Below are 20,364 nucleotides of genomic sequence, written 5' to 3'. Positions count from 1 at the left end.
CAGCAATCTAACACATTTAATTTTGAGAACCATATAGATATTGGCACTTCATAACAAAAAAATGTTATATTCTCAAATCCAGAACATTCCATAACTGACAAACTGTAACTTTATGACCCACATATATGTCATGTTACAAACTGACTCATTTTCAGTAGGTCACAACCTCCACAGCAACACACAGAGACTGGGAACCATACCTTGAAACTACAGGCGGTAGCCCTCTGGCAATTTTCAAAACTGTTTGCTATGTAAGACATCCCTTTTCAGTTCTTGTTTTGAATGCTACTGGGATATCAAATATACACCAAGCAATCTGCTGTGGGTTTTTCAGTAGGTTAAGCTAAATGTTCTTGGGCTGTAGATAATAAAAGGAATTGGGAGGAAAAGGGAGCTGACCACAATTAGACAGTTATGGCAAAAAGGTTATCTGAATATTAGCTTAGGTTTATCTCCTCACCCTAACAGCTTAATATATGATCAGCCACTGAAGTATTTCATGACATGACTATTTCACCTGCTTAATACACAGAATGCTCCCATATCTTATCTCTTCAGATAACTATTTGGCTATTGAAATCAAGTAAAACCCATGTAGAGACATGTCAATGGAGATGTAGTAGATTTTTTAAGTGTCAAAACCATGGACAGGAACCAAGATTTCTGACCAGTGGGTTAGGGAGTGGAAGGAGTTGTACAACTACCTTATTATCTGGTTCAAATGAGACACCTGCCCCTCATTGTCTATTAACCTCATTGTCTATAACCTTTACACGGTCTGCTTCTTGTTGACTTTTATTTATAAATTAGAAACCATTAGTTTTAAATGAAATAACACGACAGACGTATTGCGTCTTTTTAAAATGACATTTTAAACAAACTCTCTATGTATTTTACATACCTCTAGGAAGCATTTCTGACTATGGACTTCTTTGTTCCCTGGTATTAAAGAATTGACCCCTGTAATTGTATCAATGCATTTTTTGCCACAAAGAAATGCACAATGTCTAGCACACATATAGCAGGCAGCAGCTGGTATGCCCTAAATGGCAATTAATCTCCCTTCACCACCCAGTCATGAAATCTGAGGCTTTTTACTTGACAAGTGCAGTTGCAGAGTCTTACCTATTGTAGTGCCTTAATTGATACAGACTATCACCTTTGTGTTAAAACTATTTAAATAAACTGACAAAGTGAGAGGCCCTAGTCTAATCTGAATTAATTCATGGAGTGACTACCATAATGGAAGAACCTAACTTAATCCCTGTATCATTTCTAAAAGCAACTGTGTTTTATTCTATTCATAATGGCATACAAGGCAGGTAGAATTTCTTTCACAGCAAACATCTGTCATGCCCCATGGCTGACAGACAACATGCAATAAAATTATTCAAGACTCATTATCTATTACAGTATAAATTCCTCAACTAGTTTGCTCATATATATTTTAAGAAAATGTGTAAAGGTCAAAACACATAAAATTATGTATCCAACACCCAGTCATGAATGGGTTGTTGGTAAAATAGCTATATGGCTTTTCAAATAAAGAGAACCATATGTTTCACATGGACAAAAAATATCAAAATACTAGCAAAATATTATCCCTCTATTCTTAGCATTTGTTTTTGCCTCCAAACATGTTGGTGGTCACTTGATTAACAATAAGATGCAAGGCTTTTATGTTAATGATGACCTCAACCTTTCTGGTCTTACTTTAACATGCAATTACTGTGTTCAGTGCCTGTGACCCAGATCCATAACATCCCTCAGTCCCATATTGCATCAAATTTAATAGTCCTACAGTCTGGAGCCTATAAAGTGTTAATTAATTTGGTCTGTATTGGTTTGGCTTTCTTGCTTTGTTCATTGGCTGTAATGCGCACCAGTGATGAATCATAGTGACAAATATAAAAAAGCTATCAGAGCTTGCTAATCATATTAATTGACTTCTCCTTAAATGCTACTTGACTGGATGTAGTAATATCTTGCACCTGAGTTTTGACATCCTAATGCAGCAGCTTGATATTCACTAAGCTGCTGTTAACAGCATGACAGTCAACCCCTGAAAGCCTCTCACTCTCAATAAAAGCAATAACTATTACGATAATTACTCTGGTGTAATTAAACACTATAATTAGGGCTCTGTTAATCATGAGTATGTATCTAGCTGAAGTGCCATATTTTATCCTGCTTAACTGCATTTTCTTCCTGTACACCGTTACAAATTATATATATATATATATATATATATATATATATATATATATATATATATATATATATATATCAAGGTTAAAAGAGATGTTTACATTTCTAGTCAGTTGAATCAAGAAAAACACAACACAACCCACAAGCAGGTTTACTGTTTTTCCAATTATCTGCCAGCAATGCCACTTGTGTATTCCACTACTCCAATTATCTAGGATAAAGCATAATTTGTCCTGAGGGCCTGAGATTAATACTGATATTGCAAGGCCTTGGTATTATTTCAATCTCCAGATGACAGGTCCAATTAGCTGCCTGACCTGTAATGCAGAGCTGTTCCATTGTAGAGAAGATGAGATTATGACAAATAGCATACCTCATTCCATCTTTATTAATCTACCTGATTGTGTGTGATGTATGGTAATCTGGCAGTATATTCAAATGTTTCAATCAAACGATATGGTCCATCCAATACAATTTCTCAGTCAAGAAAGTTGACAATTAAAAATTACACACACAGGGAATGAAGTAGTTTAACTGTGCATGCCAACAAAACATCATATGATGATTGTATGCCCTTATCTCATATCAATTTTTTTTAAGGCAGCCTGCATAAAATGTGCCACCTTCATCACATTCCAATTAAAAAGAAACTGATCATTATGCATGAAAGTAATAAAAGCAAGGCAATATTACTTTAATATTTACAATTACAAGAAATATATACTGGTTCAATTAAACTTCTAAACTCAAAATCCTATAAAAGCACTAAATTGAGTTAAAATTTCAACATTTTCCTTTTTAACCAATATAAAAAAACATAAAAGAGCAACAGAGAGAAAGGAAAAACAACTCACCTTTTTCTGATCTTCAGTATCCAACAGGACTTCAGAATGTCCTGCCTTCTCTTCATTACAAGGTAACTCCTGTCCAGCTGTCTTCCCAGCAAACTTCATCATATCTTCACCTCCATCCTCTGTGGTAGGGGTTTCCCTTGGTGACTTTTTCACAAGCTTTGTAGATATCTTCAATTTCAGCTGCCCTTGATCAAAATTGCTGATGGAGAAATGGCGCTCATGAGTCTCATCTATCTCACTCCCAGATTCAGAGTCACTGGTGCTGGGTTTCTTCTCCTCTTCCTCCTCTGCTTCACAAGGACCCTGGCCCACAGTGGGCCTGGGTTGTCCATCCTCTTCATTTTGTTCCATGTCAAGGAACAGATTCAGGGATCACGGGGTCATTGGCCCTGTGCCTTGCTTCAGTGCTGCACAGGTATCACTCAGATCAAATGTGCTTGTTGGATTTGTAGAAGTAGCTTGGCAATCTACAACTGTGAAATATAAATCTGACTATGTAAATCAAAATTACTAAAATGAAAGAAAAAAAAAAAAAAAAAACTGGGATATTATGTGTTTGAACAAAAGGGCCACCTCACAGACCCAACTCTGTTAAAATATTCATTTATATATTTAGACACGTTTACAAGGCCATAATTATATCATTGTCCAACTGCGCATACATACACACAGCGCACAGCAAGTAAGCTAAAATTCACAAAGAGGTGGTATAAGGCATTTTACAACAATTGAACTTGATAATGCTGTGTGTATCATGCAACATGTAACTGTTTACAAAATATATTCATTCATTTCAACCTCATTCAATTGTCTGGAAGCTCTTATCTTGTGGGGGGGAAAGTTGATGCATATTTGTGATTGGCTTAACTCTACAAGCTCTGTTGCTGTACGATATACATTCGAGGAAAATTCTTGCTGCTTTAAGCTAAATCAAACAGTCACAAAGCAGTAATAAACGTATGTTTGTAAATATCTAAACAAATATATATCAAATAACTGTGCTATGGAAAATGCTTACCTACATCATGAACATCAGATTGATTAATAAGGTTTGAGGTACGGTAACTACATGAAAAATTTGAATTACTGCTATCTGACCAGATTTAATTATGTTATTAATATCAATGTTAGCACATCAAACGTTGGCAAAATTACTGAGTAAGTAGTTTAAGTATCAACTCGGAGAGACAACATTCACAGTGTAGGTGGACAGGTAAACATTCAGGAAAGATCCAACAAAAAGCTACTCAGAAAAACGATGATCATACAGCGCCCCATTCACTCACCTTTCAACTGCAAGTCGTTCTGAAAGATCTTAATGGGTAGACACAGTAATATTGGTCAATAAACAACTTCCCATTAGAACACAGGAGCTCTCCTCTGTGTATCAAAATGGCGCTGTGTGGTTTGAAGCAAGAAAGGAATACATATATTTGATCATAAAATTTAGAGAAAATAATATGCATAAAAGAGTAAAATTCATAACTAGAGTGTATTTATATATTTTAGATAAGGTATTTGGGCAAAAAAATGCACAATAGTTTTAAAAAATCTAATATTAACAAAATGATGTGTAAATTTAAAAGTCCTTACGTGTCTCATTTTAAAATGTCAATTTAAATTCTGTTGTTAAGTAAGCGTATTTTGGATTTAAGAAACACATTCTTATTATTTTTCTATAAAAATGCGTCACCAATAATAACGTGTTTAAAATTACAGATTAATTCAAAGTAAGATGAAAACTCCCACCATGCAACAGTAAAATGGCAGCCTCCATGTTGAAAAACATGATTGTGGGCCAAAATAATATTTTTCGAGTAATAGGTAAGCATTAACAAGTCAGTTACTGTTTGTTAAAATGTATTTGATAGGTTTTTTTTATTTATTAAGCACTGAACAAACTTTTTGTCAAATAATATGATACCATGACATTTTTTGATTGCACTGCATGATATTGCCAAGGTGATCCTGCACTTGGTCAGCGTAGATTAATTAATAAAGGTATTTTGTACGGGATTTACCCGCCATAATGAATTTTCCTCTGGCGAAAAGCAAATTTCTCCTACTCATGAATCATTGCTGGACCCGCCCTTGCACTTGGATTTGATTTAGTTTTAAAGTTAGTAAACAACAGGCCAGTCATTTAAATCTTTAGTACGAAATTCATGTGCTAGCACACTTATTGACAATTCTGATATATACTGGCTCTGCTAGTGCATGAAAAAAGGCTTCAAAAAGTGTGTAATGAGGGCTGGTTACCAAACCCGTCATGACTCGGGGAGCTTTCAAATTTTAATCTTACCTCTCATCTCCGCAACTTGCACATTACTGTACAGCCAGCCAGTTTTCCCATCAATAGAGATGTAAGCGCATAAATTTCTTAAATCCCATATTTTCCTATCCATTTCTGGAGAAACTGTCAATGCCATGTACCAAAATTTAAGTTATAATATGAGGCCAGATAGTTCTTAATTGGTTGCTGTTCCAAATTATCAAAAATATTATCTAAGTTAGTTTAATAATATAACCTTGTATAAATTTTAAGAAATAGATTGTAAAGCTTAGTGCTGCAAAGGATTTTAGATTTATCAATACTTTATCTTAAAAATTTAACAATGTTGTCCAAAATGATCCCGTAAATATGTATATTTTTTAAATCACTTAATAACACAATTTTTTTTTTCTGAACAGTCTGTTCATTGTCAAAAGGTCATCTTAAGCCCAGTCTCTTTATAATTTATTTGGGCATATCACATGGACAGTAATGGTGCATTTGATAGCATGGGTTTAAGAGAATAATCCTTTGCAGCACTAAGCTTTACAATCTGTTCAAGTGCATGAACAAAGTCAGTTAAGTGTCATAAAATGTTTTAATCTTTTTATTTCTAGGTTATACTTTTCCTCATAAAAAAGTATGCTTGAACCATTACCGATGCTGCACCAGTATTGTGAATGGTAATGATAATGTTAGAACAGAACAGGACGTCAAACCACGTAGGCCTAGAGTTTGCAGGACAACTGTGTCAAGCCCAGTGAGTTTTAAATGTATATGAGTTAATGTATATACAAGGATTTGTGCACATGAATAATAATCATAGAGAAGAGGTAGTGTGTATCAATTTACGTTCACTAAAGAATTTGATGTTTTATTTCTTTGTTTATTTTATAGTTGACAAATTGTTACTGTCCCATCAGCATAGTACTGGATGTGCCTTGGGCTGTATCCACAACCAGAGTTGGTCTGGGGATTAACAGATCAGCAGATCAAGGATGGCCGACCCGCTTGAAAGCTTGCTGTGTAATCCTCACAGGGAATCTATTTAGTGTCTGTTAGGGGATTACACATCAAGCTTTCAAATGGGTCAGCTATATTTAATCTGTGGATCATCTGGTTGTGAATATCTGGTTGGACTTGGTAGCGTTGTAAATAACTTTTCAGTTGAGTAATTAGACATTAATTCTGCAAAGGTAAATTATATGCTCAGGCAAAACATAAATGTTATTTTATGCTGATAGAGCACCAAAGAGTTATGTTGACATTAGAGAAAGACATAAGAGAAAGACACAACTCATGGCATCATTAAATAAACAGGTGATAAAATGTTTTTAATAACAGATACATTGTGAAGTTATATAAAGGCACAATTTTTATTATTTTTTCTTCAGGCACATCAAACAAAAGACCAAATAGGGCAGTTTTATACTGTTCCAGAACCAATAGCAAAAAAAGTATTTACAAGAGGTTGGCTTAACCCTAAGTTATTGCAATTGGTAAGGAATTGTGTGTGTGTGTGTGTGTGTGTGTGTGTGTGTGTGTGTGTGTGTGTGTAGCCGTAAAATATTGTTTATTTTTTCAATTGTGGTCACTTTAAATGTCACTGACTGTAGGTCATATTAAATTAAAATAAATAAGGTAATGGCTAAAGTGCAACTCTTGGTAATACACCTTCTAGTTATAAAAATTTGGTATCTGTTAAAATGAATAATTTTATCAGATATGGATATTTGTGTTTTTTCAGGGATCAACAATATACTTTAAGAATTAAAAATCTTAGCTTGATTTCATCACAGTCAGTGGTCTTTTACACTATTTAGTCTTTACCAGAGGTGGCAGTGTTTCTCAGTTTTAGTATATTGTTGTCTACATAAATCATAAAAAGGTAAATTGTCAACAGTACCACACTGCTGCCCAGTGTCAACCTTGGAGCACAGGGGTAGACAGGTTTATCATGGTGCATCACAGTGCAATCCAGCATCACTGCACCTGGCTTGCTGAACTTTTAAAATTCTTGTGTTCCTAGTCAGGATTTTTTACAAAATTTAGCTTCCTAAATACAACTCTGTCTGCAAGTTGTCAGAGAAAGAGAGAGGATATCAGTTCCCCTGTTGTATGGTGGACTTTTTGTGTGAGCTTTACTGATACTGAACTTAGCATAAGTTTTTCACTGCTTGTGTTTATAGGGCTTCTCATCAGGTATCATGTTGACTTATGTTTTCAGTTCAGTATTTTTAGTCCTTTTATTTTTCAGTTTGACACCTTTAATGAAACCAGCATAATGGTGAGAAAACCAGCCCTAGAGATAATTGACTTGATGAAAAGTGCAAATTATAAAGATCCTGTTATCAAATATGTAATATGTATCCTTTACATTTACGGAAGTATTTTTTGCTTTCGGACACAGTTTGCATGTGCCTAAAGCAATCACTGCATCTGTTGGTATTGCTAGAAAATTATTGGAACTTGAGCCAAAGCTTTGCACACCACTATTACTCAGGCACATATTGATACAGGTATATTCCTAAATTTGTCAATATCAAATTATGACTTGGTGTTATATGTTGGATTGTTTCCAGTTCAAGAGAATTGTAAGAATTGACTTGTTATTTATTTTTTATATATTTAAAGCCAAAAGTACATTTTTTAATAGCTATATTTATTTGTTTGTGGACAGACACCAGTTTTTTCTTTCTTTTTTTGTGATTATTTCATTTTTCACAAATTGGTATTTCATGGTGTGACTTTGAACTTTCATGGGTCTGATCAAATGACAAATTAAGAGGTGATCTGTAAGTTATCTTTTCCAACAGCAATTAAAAAAAAATTAAATTAAAGAAAAACACTTCAAAGTAGGACACAATACAAACATGTTGTATGTTAGTTCCATAGTACAAATAAATAATAATTGCAGTTTGTAATGAAATATCACATTTTATTAGAATTTGAACTGAATCACAAAGGCAATTTCAAATTACTTTCTTGCTTTTTCCAGGTAAGTAATTTGAAATTCCCTTCAATTCAACAGTGTTCTTTCATAGCTTAGAATTAAAATTTAGTAAGGCTTTAAGGATTAAAAAGCCTTTGTTTTTATGACTGCTCCTAGCTGCTCCCTGTGGAATTTTTACTTTAGTTCGCTTTATCAGAATGACTGTAGTCGGAAATGTTACTGATACTATTAAATGCATTCCAAATCTATAGGTAATTTAATGAGTATTTAAGATTTTAAATTGGTTTGCCACTCATTAAATTATACGCAGTGATTATTTTATTTATTTGTTTTACTTTCTTATGCTTTTGATACAGCTTGTACAACCCACAGTTGTCATTTTCCTTTCCACAAGTCTAGTCAGATTCTGTGGTGCTTCTTTGCCTTTGATTGTTTATTTATTTTGTTTGCTTCTCTCCACTTCTTTGGGTTTCCTTCCTATCATTTGTAATCACTTTTCTGCGTTCAAAAATTTTGGCATTTATCACTTAACATGTACAAGATGGTCCCCAAGGAACAGGCAAAAGTACAACCCTGGCTCATGTTGCACATTATGCCCTAGAGGAAGACTTCATGATTATTCATGTACCATGGCGTAAGTAACTAGCTATATTGATCAAGAAATGATTGAAGATGTTTTGATAAACTCAGTGCAAGAATGTCTTTTTGAATCCTATTTTTGCTGAAGCGATGACACCCTATTTTGCTATATAATGTGACAGTATCAGTTTTATTGCATGAACCACGTACTCAATAGGTAATGTTGAGCTAGCCTCTCACCTTTTTTTTTTAATTTCAGCTAAACACATTTATCAGTTTCCTGCAACTTACCAAGAATCAACTTATAAGGAAGACCGTCATGACACATTGGTTGAGTCATTGAAGTGGATGAATTCATTCAGGAAATTGAATCAACATCATTTAGAAAAGGTGAAGTAATTATTGACAGTGTGGACAGCTGTAATCATACATTGTATTTATGTAATTATTATAGCAATTCAACAGAAGTGATATTTACACCATTTTAATGTTATACATAAGTTTCTATCCAACTGCTTTAAGAAAGGATGAAGAATTAAGTAATACTAAATACATCTATGATCAACTTGCACATCTTTTAATATTTTATTATTCGTAGCAGAAAAACATGCTTTTTATATATATTTGATATTGAAGTTGCAATAACAATTTTCAAGACATTATAAAATGTTCTTTGGAAAATTATTTAATTTTGTGACTCTTTTTGCAGTTGAAAACGACAAAGAAATGTGTTTGGACAAAAAAGGATTCATCTTTAGAAGGAACTCCTATCACAGATCTGATAGAAATGGTTTGTGAACAATAACAAATTTGATTACATTTTACCCAAGTCAACACTACAGTATTAGAAACTAGAAAAGCACTCTGAGAGCGCAGACCTCCGCCAAGGCAGCAATTTTTGATTATTGATCACCACCAAAAACTAATCATTTTTTTCTTGGCCCACTTCTGACAGTTCCTGAAAATTTCATCAAAATTGGTCCATAACTTTTGAGTTATGACGATGATTGATTTTTGATTATTGATTGATTATTGATTTGGATCACCACCAAAAACTAATCACTTCTAAGTTAACCCATTTCTGATCTACCCGGAAAATTTCATCAAAATCTGTCCATAACTTTTGGAGTTATGTTGATGACAAACAAACAGACAGAAAGAAAGACAGACAAACAGGGGTGAAAACATAACCTCCTTGGTGCAGGTTAAAAAAGTGTATAAAGCTTATGTTGTAAAAACCAGAAGTTAAGTTACATATGTGTATATATATAGGTAGTAATAACCCAAATTAGCGACAAAAATTATTTTACAACCAAGAATACCTCAGACTAGAAAAGGAGGCAGTTGATTGTACAAATATTTTAGCTAGAAATGTTATTTGTGCCTGTTTCAATATTTGAGAAAATTTTAATGAGAACATTGTTTTTCAGATATAAGGAGAATGTTTATAACCATTTTGGAGCATATTCAAATCCGTTAAAATAAAGGTGTTCCATCTATTTCCTTTTTTTCTCACTGTAGGGGTTAGATAGAGAGAAGCACATCCCAGATATAGTTGGCATGATTATCAGAGAAGTGAAAAAGCAAGCAGCAGATTTAGGGTAAGTACGACCAATTATTTACCTATTATTTCAGCCGTCGTGTACATTTTGACTTCAGCATTAAATTTTCTACAAAGGCAAAGGCCAAAGCAGGGCAAACCTGAGAATACCAGATTCCTGACATGGGTGGCAAGCAGTCTGGTTATGATGTTTTTACTTCCTGTTTATGCGCAGCTCAGAATGGGAATGGATCAACAACAACAACAGCAACAACAACAACAAAAATTAACAGTAACTCATGGGAGTCCACAATAACTGGGCAAGTTCGGTCCGGGATAACATTAGCTATACAAAGGCAATTGGCAGCATTCAAACCATTCTTTCCCAAAAGTTCGTTTTTTTCTACAGTGTCAGTTAAGCCATTCCTGCTATGAGCCTATGTCAAGGTATGAGAACAACCAATGGAAAAAATGTATTGAAATATATTATCAAGATGTTGGATCATGTAGAAGCACTATGGTTATTAGACAAAGAGCAAACATATATCTTCCTTTTGATTTCAGGTTAAAGGTTCTGGTGGTTGTGGATGGTGTGAATTCCTTATTTCAAGATACTACTGTAAAAGTTGCACCAGGAGAGTTTGTGAGTTTGCAAAAGTCCATATTGGATTATCCTATTGCTTGACATGTGATGATCAAATATTAATGGGATAGAAAATTATATTATTAGTTTTAAAATGGGTTTATTTATGAAGTTTATTTTTTCTCTTGAAGAACCACCTGATTAGATGTACCAAGTTATTCTTATTAATTATAAGTAGTTGCATTTAAATACATTAACTTTTCATATCAATGCATCACCAGGTAGAAAAGTGCTAAATCTGGCATTGGCAAATTTTACAGTTCCATTTTATTTTCAAGCATGTTGCTTTCGACACTAATCCATGCCCCTTTCTTGATATCACACACAAACCAATGCCAGTCCCTTCTCCATTGTAAAGTTAATTGCTGTACCCAGCACATCAAACATGATATAATTTGTGTAGTTTTGAATAATTTTTTTCCAGAGACCAAGTTCCCAAATTGGGCTTGTGCAACATTTCATGAAGTTATTGCAAAATGATTGGGTTTGTTCTTTGTTATTTAGTAAATGACATTTATTTGATATAAAGTGCATTATAATGCATTTCAGTGCACTTTACAGGTATATAATATAAAATTCTCTAAAATTACAGTACTAAAATGATACAAATGTAGTTTAAAAGATTAAAGAGTCTTACAAGATGAGTTTTAAGAGAGACTTTAAAACTGTCATGATCACTTTCAGCTCTAATATATGTTGGTTTTTTTATAAAATTTTGGTTCATAAACAGTATATGTTTGTCACCATAGTGTTTGTTACATTGTCTTTCTATTTAAGATTAAGTACAAAATTGTTGTAAAAAGAATGTCATTTACAAAATTAGCATAATGTGCCATTTCTGAATTTCTCTGGTATCATTTATTTCAGGATATTTATTGACTTCAACTAAAATTTTCTCAGTAAGAATAGAGTGTTTAATATGAATTATGTACTATAACAATGAATTGTAAATCCACTGTAGTATCATGAACAGTTTTTAAGTTAGATGTTAATGCTGTTGTCATGTGATATTTTTTTCAATAACTTAGGCTGGTGGTGCTGTGCTACTCACGGTGGACAGAAATGCCAGCAAGGAAGACAAGAGGGAATCAGACTTACCTAAATATCTATTGGGAAAAGAGGTTAAAAAATGTCTTTTTTTCCAATTAAAATATAAATATGTTACGTAAAGCAATTAGCCATTGATGTTTCAAATGATTGATTTGTAAGAAGTCTTTCGATTTTTTCGTCAGAACGTAAATTAATGCCATGTACTAGTACCAGTATTGAAAAAAAGAATTGTTAACAATATTGTAGCTTTTTTATAAACTATATACCCAGTTCTTTGTTTCTCAGGGTTTTGCAGTATTGGATCCATTCATACCATTTCAAACAGAATTATACTCTGAAGAGGAATTTCACTGTTGTATAGAATATTTTAAGGAACGCCGTTGGCTGCAAGGAGAAAAGGGTAGGTTTAGTATTTGCCAGATCTTTTTGAAAGAATTTCATTTGGCAGACATTGCAATTCTCTCAATATAATGTTGATAAGTGCTGAAAAAAGTTTTATAATGGAATGACAATGGAACCTGAAATTTGCTAAGTGTTATTACAGTAACTGTACCCTTAGAGCAAATTGTGGCTGTCTGAACTCGGATTTTAACCCTCATTGGTGACAGCAGCCCATTTAGTAAGTCAAGTACATTTATTGTGTCAGTTGTTTGTAAAATCCTCCCTTATTGTGAAAATCATTTAAATTCAGGTCAAACAGAAAGAGGAATACAGCAAATAAGATTTCTAAGTGGTAGAAATCCATACTTTGTAGAAAGAGCATGCTCTGCTTGGTGAGACTGACAATTTCCACTTCTGAAGGAAAACCCATGCTTTTATTGAAATCAAGTCTGGAATACTATTACAAGTGCATATCTTATAAGAGAGAGAGATATTTGTCAGTATCCTTACTTGTAATAAAATGTCAATGTATAAAGTTGTATCATCTTGTATTCTCCAGGGCACTAGACCTGTAGGTCTGTCTGGTTATTATCTAAATGGGCATTGCGCAAGTTAATGAAAAGATGTCATTTAACTGAAAAATTACAAGTCGTTACATAAGAAGTGTTTCAGTTCTCATGTCAGTAATTTTTGGAGCAATTTTGATATTTCAAGTGAAGAGGAAACTGTAAAATAATATGTACATAAGCCTGCTGAATGAATAAAATATAAAGAAATGGATTAAGTTCTTTTTTTCTGTTTTGTCTTGTTAAATGTGATTACAAACTGCATTGGGGGGTGAACTCTCAACTCCTATACTCCAGGAAACTGGCACTAACTGCATTTTTCATACTTTTTGCTGATTTGCTAATGTCTAAATATTTTACAAACCAGTTTTCCAGATCATCAAGTCAGAAAACTTCCGTCTCATTTTGGCGTGACACTTTCCCTATGCATTTAAAAGTTGCTCATTCACTTGAGAACCTTTGCACTTTACTGGAAACGTGCTGGAATTTTAAAAAAAACTTTTGTTTGTTACACATGCTCCATTAGGAGTCTGCCACAATTCTGATCTGCATACAGACACTTATTTTTCATGACGTCCTGATCTTGAATTCAAATGGTCTAAACTTTAAACAACTAGCCTGATCAATTTCAAGTCATTTTGGGCTCGTATTGTCTTCTTGGGGAAAGTTTGTTGGTGCACTATCTGCAAGTACCTGGATGGATCACTTCCATACAGCACATTAACTCCTTTACCCAGTTTAAAACATCCCAGTGGAATGTCTTCAATGTCTACGTGGTAAAGACGAGCCTGGATCTTGACACAGCCAGATAATTTGGAGCTAGAAACACTCAGATTGTAGAACTTTATGCAGAGACTGGCAAAGTCCTTCAAGTGTGGTATGGCAAAGCACAGGGGTGGTGGGTTCTTGGCTGAAGAAAAAATAAATGAATGTTAGTAGGTTCAAAGCTATCAAATACAGTAATCAGCGGGTGCATATTGGGTTTCCACACGGTTTTTAACTTGGAGGTAATTATAGATGTGGAAAAAAGGAGAGTAGGAAAATTGCAGAATGTCACTTGAGGACTTCCAAAAGTTGCATTTTCAGAGGCCATTTAGAAGAAAAAAGGCAAATGTGACTGAATCATGCTGAATCAAGGCAATCAGCGGCTCTGCAAGTTAGTGATTCATTTATGCAGAAACATGCCTTTAATACAACCCTATGAATACCAAGCAATATTTAGAAATCTATAAAAATTTGTATTCAGTTAACATTTGTTAAAAAACATTGTTTCCTAATTAATATTGCCAACTAGTTGTGCATATGCTTGAGTGTAGTGAGCTACTAACATTTATTCATCTACAAACATTTTTAAACAGCTTGATCCAGTTGACAGACCTGAAACTTTAAAAGGGTATAAAATTACACTCCTATTTTGCCTACACTTACCAGAAATGGTTTCATTCACGTACACATGCCCATTTAAAGAGAATGTTAGAGAAATACCATACTGGTCGGGCAGATAGCTTACATTCACACACCCTGGAAATCAGAAAAATGAATTAATTTTTGTATACTTTCCTTGGGACTTTGAAGATAGGCTCTCTCATTCCATGGGTTCCCTCGAAAACTTTTCATTCTTAAATTTGGGAACGATTTTAGAAAGTTGCAGTGAACAATGTGGGATGCTGAATCCACATTTGTTGTTTATTTGGTCAAATTAGATTATTTACGCATCCATTTTACACAAATCCAAGTCATTTTATTTCTGCCATTTTGCACATCAGCATTGCCTCTTGAAAGTTTTTGTTGCATTCTAGTAGTTACAAGGTGCGCATGTTTGCTTTATAAAAGACTGTGTTTTATGCCCGCATGTTAAGGATGTAGATAACAGTAAATTGTCAAAATTTGGGTGTTTTTCTGAATTTGTCAGTATTAGATAGATGAAATATCAACTATATATCAGCCTATCTTAAAATAATGGAAGTTTACAAATAAACCCGTAATTTTAGCCTAATTGCTGATTTACCCCTGTGGTAGCGTGTCTGAGTTTTAAAGTAGGTCACACTTGTCCATATATGTGTTTGATTGGCAGCTCCACTGTGCAGCTGTATATTTCCCGTACTAGATTGCTGCTAAGCCTATCACATTCTGTGAGTAACGTTGCGCTTTCACTTGCCAAACAATACTTTTCATTTTGAATTTATCAGTGAACTTAATTCTGACGATCTATTAAAGCTTTAAAAAGCAGACATATAGATGAGACGTATATGGGCAAAGGCACTCCCCCTAGGTGTCACGTGGTGAAGAATGCTGACGTCACGACTAACATGGTGGCTGCTGTCAATGCATGGAGGAGGCCTCCGGTTGAAAATGTTCAATATTAATGTTGAAAATGGATGAAAGACATAGTGACAGTTACATAGGCAGTGAGTAGAGGGCTGAACCAGTATAAATAACTAAATTTCTCAGCTTGCCAATGCAGCTCACTGATTATATAACGTTGGAATCTCCGGGGAGCACTAAAAGGCTGATTTCTCTGCTTCAGTTTATGGCTTCAAGAGAACGATATAGACCAGTGTCAAAATTAATTAGAACTTTCAACTGATGAAAGCTGGTATTCATTCGTTAGATCTAAGGTTTGTCTGAAAGTATGTGTCTGGGATTTCATAACATCAGCTCCGTTTTCAACTTAGGCATGCTTTAGTTAGGCTAGGGGGTCTCGTTGAACTGGAAACCAAGTTTATTTTGATATCTCTGCTAATTTAACACATATCGCTAATTTGAGGCACATTCTTGTTGATCCCTATGAGGGCTCATGAGTCAAGCTGTCTACACATGTCCATTTGTAGTGGACTTCTAGTTTTTAAGGTGTAAAGATCATGTTGAGCACACCTATTAAGCATTATATCTCATTACGTAACGATTACATAATAAAATAAGGATATGAAATGAAGAGCTGTTGAAATAAGCTTTCTATTGATATGTAACATGTTGGTATATCTTGGCCGGTTTAGAAGATAGCTACCCCTGTTATCTACATCCTTAAATGAGTCTGTAGTGTAATGTGTTGTTTGCTATTTACTGAACTGGCAAGTTGCTGTTACTTTTGCCAGCCAGGAGGTACTTGATAACTTGTCCAGGCAGTACTTGGTGGAAAACTCCCAAGGTGAAATTTGTTTTACATTTCTTTATATATATCAAAAAACAGAAAAATAGGATAAGTTAAAAAGACTTACTTTGCCATTTTCAACAGGACCCCTCCCACCACTGAAGAAAAATCAGTAAAAAGCTATACCGTAAAATCTAATGTCCATTAATCATCTTATCCAAGCTAGGCCTCTTTGCTCCCAATATATGTTGGTCACTTTCTTTAGTTGTTTTTGTTGGGGTAAAACTCCAAGGTACAAAAAAAAAAAAAAAGCATTTTATTTATACTTACCAGTCTCATTTAATTCAATTTTGGACACTTCCATGTGAGCACAGCATCCACAGTTGTAATTGACACATTTGCATCCAGAATTTTTCACTTCAGATTTACTGTACAAAAGGTCTATTAAAAAAGAGATAAGACTCAAAACATACATTTTCACAATTACAATGATATAAAGTCCAGTACTTCATTTATGAAGCATCATGAAACATCACTGCAGTTTCATCAGTTTTCTTCACGTGCATCTCTGTACGTATTACAAGTAAACCAAATTTTGTTGTTATGCACAGCGACTAAAACAAACGCCAATTGGTTTATGACTATTTCAAGGATATAGAGCTGTACAAATACATGTATGTAAACAAATTCATTTTAAGTGGAAAGTACCATGTTACTTTCAATGTTTAAGGATGGAATTCATCTGATTCCAGCCAGTCACTGTGAGTAAAAGTTCCCCTAAACATACTGTACCTTCAACCACAACTTTTTCAAAGTCAGCAAGGTCAAGATGTATGGGTGCACGAGATTCAGCAACAGCTGTCAGAAGTCCTGCTATGATAACAACGTTGACAATACATTTCTTCATCCTGATCTGTAACATCTGTAATAAATATACTGTATGTAAATTATAAAGATGTCTCCAAAAAGAATATTCTGTACCAGTGTACTCTTACAGTTTGTACATAAGCATTTACTTAAGGTAGCACGTACAGTATGTACATGCTACCTTAAGTACGTACAGTATGTACCTCGTGAAATGTAGGCTTTGGAATTGAGGCAAGTGTGGTTGGAACAAGTAGACTGACCTCAGTACAAAATGCATTTGAACATATACATGTACCTACAGTATAAATGCACCGATATGGCAACAGATTTAACATGAAGCAGTTTACCTTCTATAGCTTTTAAAAGCATATAATTTGATTTTGTGTTCCTCCCTTTCTTGCCATCACATTATGGCAACTATATTTGTCCTGGCCTGTTGTTACTAACACAGTTCTAGAAAAAAGCTCCGGTCCTGATCAGACTGATGAAGACCGAGCAAGATCGAGCTAGGCAGATAGAGTCTTTTCCACGGTCACGTGTCTTCCGCTAAATTATCCGTGGGAACGCGAGATTTTGCGGGATTTGAAGTTTCAGGGGGAAAGTGTGGAGTGTACACGACGGACGCCATATCGAGGAGTGCTCATTTCAATCTGAATTTTCAAAGTTTCGTAACATGTTATCACTTGATTTTTTTCGAAAACACATTCATGGGAGCAGTTGGAATAGAAATTAAGCAGAAGTACCTGATGACTTTTCAATGAAAGAACTAAAAACTTACCTCATCGACAGCAAAGATAGGACATTCGGTACTTTTGAAGTATACCCCCCACCCTGTAACTTCCTGAAACCTTCATTTTTCAAACATTTTTTACATTGTCTTTTGCACCTATGTCAAAGCTGTTGAAATAAAATGTTTTTGTAATTACCTGTGGTCTTTTTATTAGTTTTAATCACGTTTATTCCACCCCATTGAAATACAATGTGAAAATTTACAATGTAACCGCAGTCAATAACTTGCTGCGTTTTTGTTGGCTAACTCTACCTTATTTTATGTGAACATAGGATTGATACATTGTATACTTGGATTTCCTCTGTGAAATTATTATGAGCTTCTTGTTCACATAAAATTACCTTAGAGTTAGCCAACGAAAATGCGGCAAGTTATTGACTGCGGGTGTAAATTGAAGATTTTAACTTTGTATTTCAATGGGCTGGATTAAACGTGATTAACCAGGGGCGGATTTAGGCCACACTTTTTTATTTTTATGGATGACATCCTCTGGGTACCCCAAAATCGGTGCGCGAGGGCGAAAAAAAAAAATCGTCCAAAAAAAAAAAATACTGCTTAAGTAAAGGAATGCTGTCAGTACACAGCTGGAAACACAAATTTTACCACAGTTACACGTATCAAACGAACAATATGTCTTTATCCATGCTCTAAAAATATTAAAGCATTGTGAATACTTCGTAGAAATGTAAAAAAGTCATGAATAGATATACTTCATATTACCAAATCTATTTAAGGTTATTTCATGAATTCATTTGGTATAGCAATCAATAAAACAAATATCAATCAAACAGTGTGTCTTTATTTGTATTCTCAGAATATTACAGCATTTTGAACACTTCACAGAAATGTTTAAAAATAATGCAAAGATATGCTTAATACTGCCAAATCTATTAAAGGTCAATTCGGACGATGACATTTTGTCTACTTCAACTCACACGAAGCAGCCAAACTGTCAGGTGGCCTGTCCGACCTTCAGCCCACCAAATACCTCGACGCCCTTGTCGTCCCTTTTTTCGCTACAGAAAACCTGGTATTAATGTGCTGCTTTGTACAGAATGTCACAGAAATTTTTCGGCCGCCGCCAGCCTTTCGCACAATTGTAAAAAGGTGATATCTCCATGCCAAATATCAATGGCATACCAATCCAAAACGATGGCGCCCGTTCTCTTTATGACTTTTGTTGTTGTGTTATTTGAAAGTAATCCTAGAGATGAATTTGACGGCAAAGTGGATGCATTTCCATGTAGCGAAAATACACATGCGCAACAAGCTCATTTCCTGGCAAATTCAATAACAACATTTGCCACAACCGACTTTGTTGGGGGCTGGAGGGGGGGGGCTTTTTTTTTTTTTTTTTTTTTTGGAGAACGGGCGAAAATCGGTGCGTGCGCAGGATGTCATCCATAAAATAAAAAAAGTGTGGCCTTAGGGCGTCTTCTGGGTCTTCCAGAAGACGGTCAGATTTTCAAGTTTACATTGGCGGGTATCTAATTTTTTCTGTCGAAAGACAGTCAAAAATGAAGAACGGATCAACAAAGATAATTTGGAAGACTGTCAGGAAATAACTCTGAATCCGCCCCTGTTAACACTAATAAAAAGTCCACAGGTAATTACAAAAGCATTTTATTTCAACAGCTTTGACATAGATAAACAATAAAATGTAAAAAACTGTTTGAAAAGTGAAAGTTACAGAAAGTTACAGGGTGGGGGGTATACTACAAAAGTACCGAAGGCCCCTTCTGCTCAGTGCCTTCTACTCTTTCCCCCTGAGAAACAGTCCCGCACAAAATGGCGCGAACTGCGCATGCTCACGATTTCGTGGAAAAGACTCTATTGGGAGGATGTGAGACCATGCGAGGGGCGGACAAATGAAAATAAAAGGAATTAAAGATCAGAGTAAAATCCAAATTTTTAATAAATTCAAAATTTTCCAAACATACCTTCACCTTGATTTCTTTATTTTGTGATCATCTGTCGACAAGGCTTCAACGTTACTTCTGCGTTTGTTTACTTCCTCATATACGGGTACTCTACAGCGGATATGAACAAGGGACTTTCATTATTCAGATTCAGTACCGCGCGTCACCTGTTTTGGCGCGCTTTTCAATTTCACTTGTATGTGTATGGTATCAGCTAGGGGCGAAATAAAGAGTAAAATGCCTACACTTCAGTCAGTAAACTTTGCTTCTTGTGCTAAAATACACATGTAAAAGTATCTCAAAATGGTAAATTCGATCATTACGCAATATATATTTTGCAGTGCTAAACAATATCAGACCGTTGCACTACTATACATGTATACCAGCTAGTACTTGTATACTCGAGTATAGCCTATAGGTAAAGGGTGCGCTTGTAATCTGTTACAAAAACTTTGAGGGTACTTTCCAGGGCCCTCTAAAATATACCTAATCACACTGTGTCGCTTTCCAAAATTTTGTAACTAGCGCACTCTGTGGGCAGAGTACAAGTCAGTACATGCGCCCTGCATGCATTTTCGGACCTTGGTCAATCCAGGGAATTCAACGCCAATTAAGGGCAAGAAAAGCTGTTTCTCTGCTGAATTTGAGTAT

At 34.8% G+C, this 20,364-nt stretch overlaps 3 protein-coding genes across 12 annotated transcripts in view; 1 reads left to right on the top strand and 2 right to left on the bottom strand.

Moving 5' to 3' along the window:
* Positions 1-4,478, bottom strand: part of LOC106158443 (uncharacterized) — a 36,479-nt gene extending 32,001 nt beyond the window's left edge. For 5 of the 6 annotated variants that reach the window (XM_087009260.1, XM_087009273.1, XM_013534414.2 and 2 more), the window contains exons 1-2: positions 4,349-4,478; positions 3,063-3,535 (exon numbers count right to left, since the gene is read on the bottom strand). In XM_087009260.1, coding sequence (XP_086865386.1) covers positions 3,063-3,413 — 351 coding nt within the window. In that variant the 5' untranslated portion in view covers positions 3,414-3,535; positions 4,349-4,478. Of the gene's footprint in view, positions 1-901; positions 1,138-3,062; positions 3,536-4,348 lie in introns of those variants that run through there. The other variant, XM_087009288.1, reaches the window with a different exon arrangement.
* Positions 4,479-4,735: 257 nt separating this feature from the next.
* On the top strand, positions 4,736-13,260 carry LOC106158475 (small ribosomal subunit protein mS29). The gene is made up of 13 exons (XM_013534482.3): positions 4,736-4,886; positions 5,952-6,094; positions 6,729-6,833; positions 7,592-7,700; positions 8,829-8,921; positions 9,126-9,256; positions 9,576-9,656; positions 10,388-10,467; positions 10,971-11,049; positions 11,474-11,533; positions 12,078-12,170; positions 12,385-12,499; positions 12,791-13,260. The coding sequence occupies exons 1-13, from the start codon at positions 4,826-4,828 to the stop codon at positions 12,874-12,876; spliced, it is 1,236 nt and encodes a 411-aa protein (XP_013389936.2). The 5' UTR covers positions 4,736-4,825; the 3' UTR covers positions 12,877-13,260.
* Positions 12,893-20,325, bottom strand: LOC106158476 (uncharacterized). 5 transcript variants are annotated; one of them, XM_086996724.1, is made up of 6 exons: positions 20,200-20,325; positions 19,741-19,824; positions 16,930-17,059; positions 16,468-16,578; positions 14,475-14,567; positions 12,893-13,956 (listed from the first exon to the last, which is right to left on the bottom strand). In XM_086996724.1, the coding sequence occupies exons 3-6, from the start codon at positions 17,057-17,059 to the stop codon at positions 13,652-13,654; spliced, it is 639 nt and encodes a 212-aa protein (XP_086852850.1). In that variant the 5' UTR covers positions 19,741-19,824; positions 20,200-20,325; the 3' UTR covers positions 12,893-13,651. The 5 variants fall into 5 exon arrangements, with proteins under 5 accessions (XP_086852850.1, XP_086852837.1, XP_013389938.2 ...); XM_086996711.1 differs by having other exon boundaries at positions 19,735-19,824; positions 20,200-20,321; XM_013534484.3 differs by lacking the exon at positions 20,200-20,325 and having other exon boundaries at positions 19,735-19,911.
* Positions 20,326-20,364: the final 39 nt, after the last annotated feature.

Source organism: Lingula anatina, chromosome 1, assembly GCF_051362555.1.
Source record: "Lingula anatina isolate TDL-2025a chromosome 1, LinAna3.0, whole genome shotgun sequence".
Taxonomy (NCBI): Eukaryota; Metazoa; Brachiopoda; class Lingulata; order Lingulida; family Lingulidae; genus Lingula; species Lingula anatina.
Note: the sequence above shows the minus strand (reverse complement) of the source record. Positions and strands in the feature narration are given on the sequence as shown.

Excerpts from the sequence above, each read along its gene's own strand:
- LOC106158475 (XM_013534482.3), top strand. The coding sequence starts at position 4,826 with ATGGCAGCCTCCATGTTGAAAAACATGATTGTGGGCCAAAATAATATT. Across the intron at positions 4,887-5,951 it reads TAATATTTTTCGAGTAATAG|GTTATACTTTTCCTCATAAA; the intron begins GTAAGCATTAAC and ends TTTTATTTCTAG. Across the intron at positions 12,500-12,790 it reads TTGGCTGCAAGGAGAAAAGG|GTCAAACAGAAAGAGGAATA; the intron begins GTAGGTTTAGTA and ends ATTTAAATTCAG.
- LOC106158476 (XM_086996724.1), bottom strand. The coding sequence starts at position 17,059 with ATGTTACAGATCAGGATGAAGAAATGTATTGTCAACGTTGTTATCATA. Across the intron at positions 16,579-16,929 it reads TGAAAAAGTTGTGGTTGAAG|ACCTTTTGTACAGTAAATCT; the intron begins GTACAGTATGTT and ends CTTTTTTAATAG. Across the intron at positions 14,568-16,467 it reads AATTGAATTAAATGAGACTG|GGTGTGTGAATGTAAGCTAT; the intron begins GTAAGTATAAAT and ends TCTGATTTCCAG.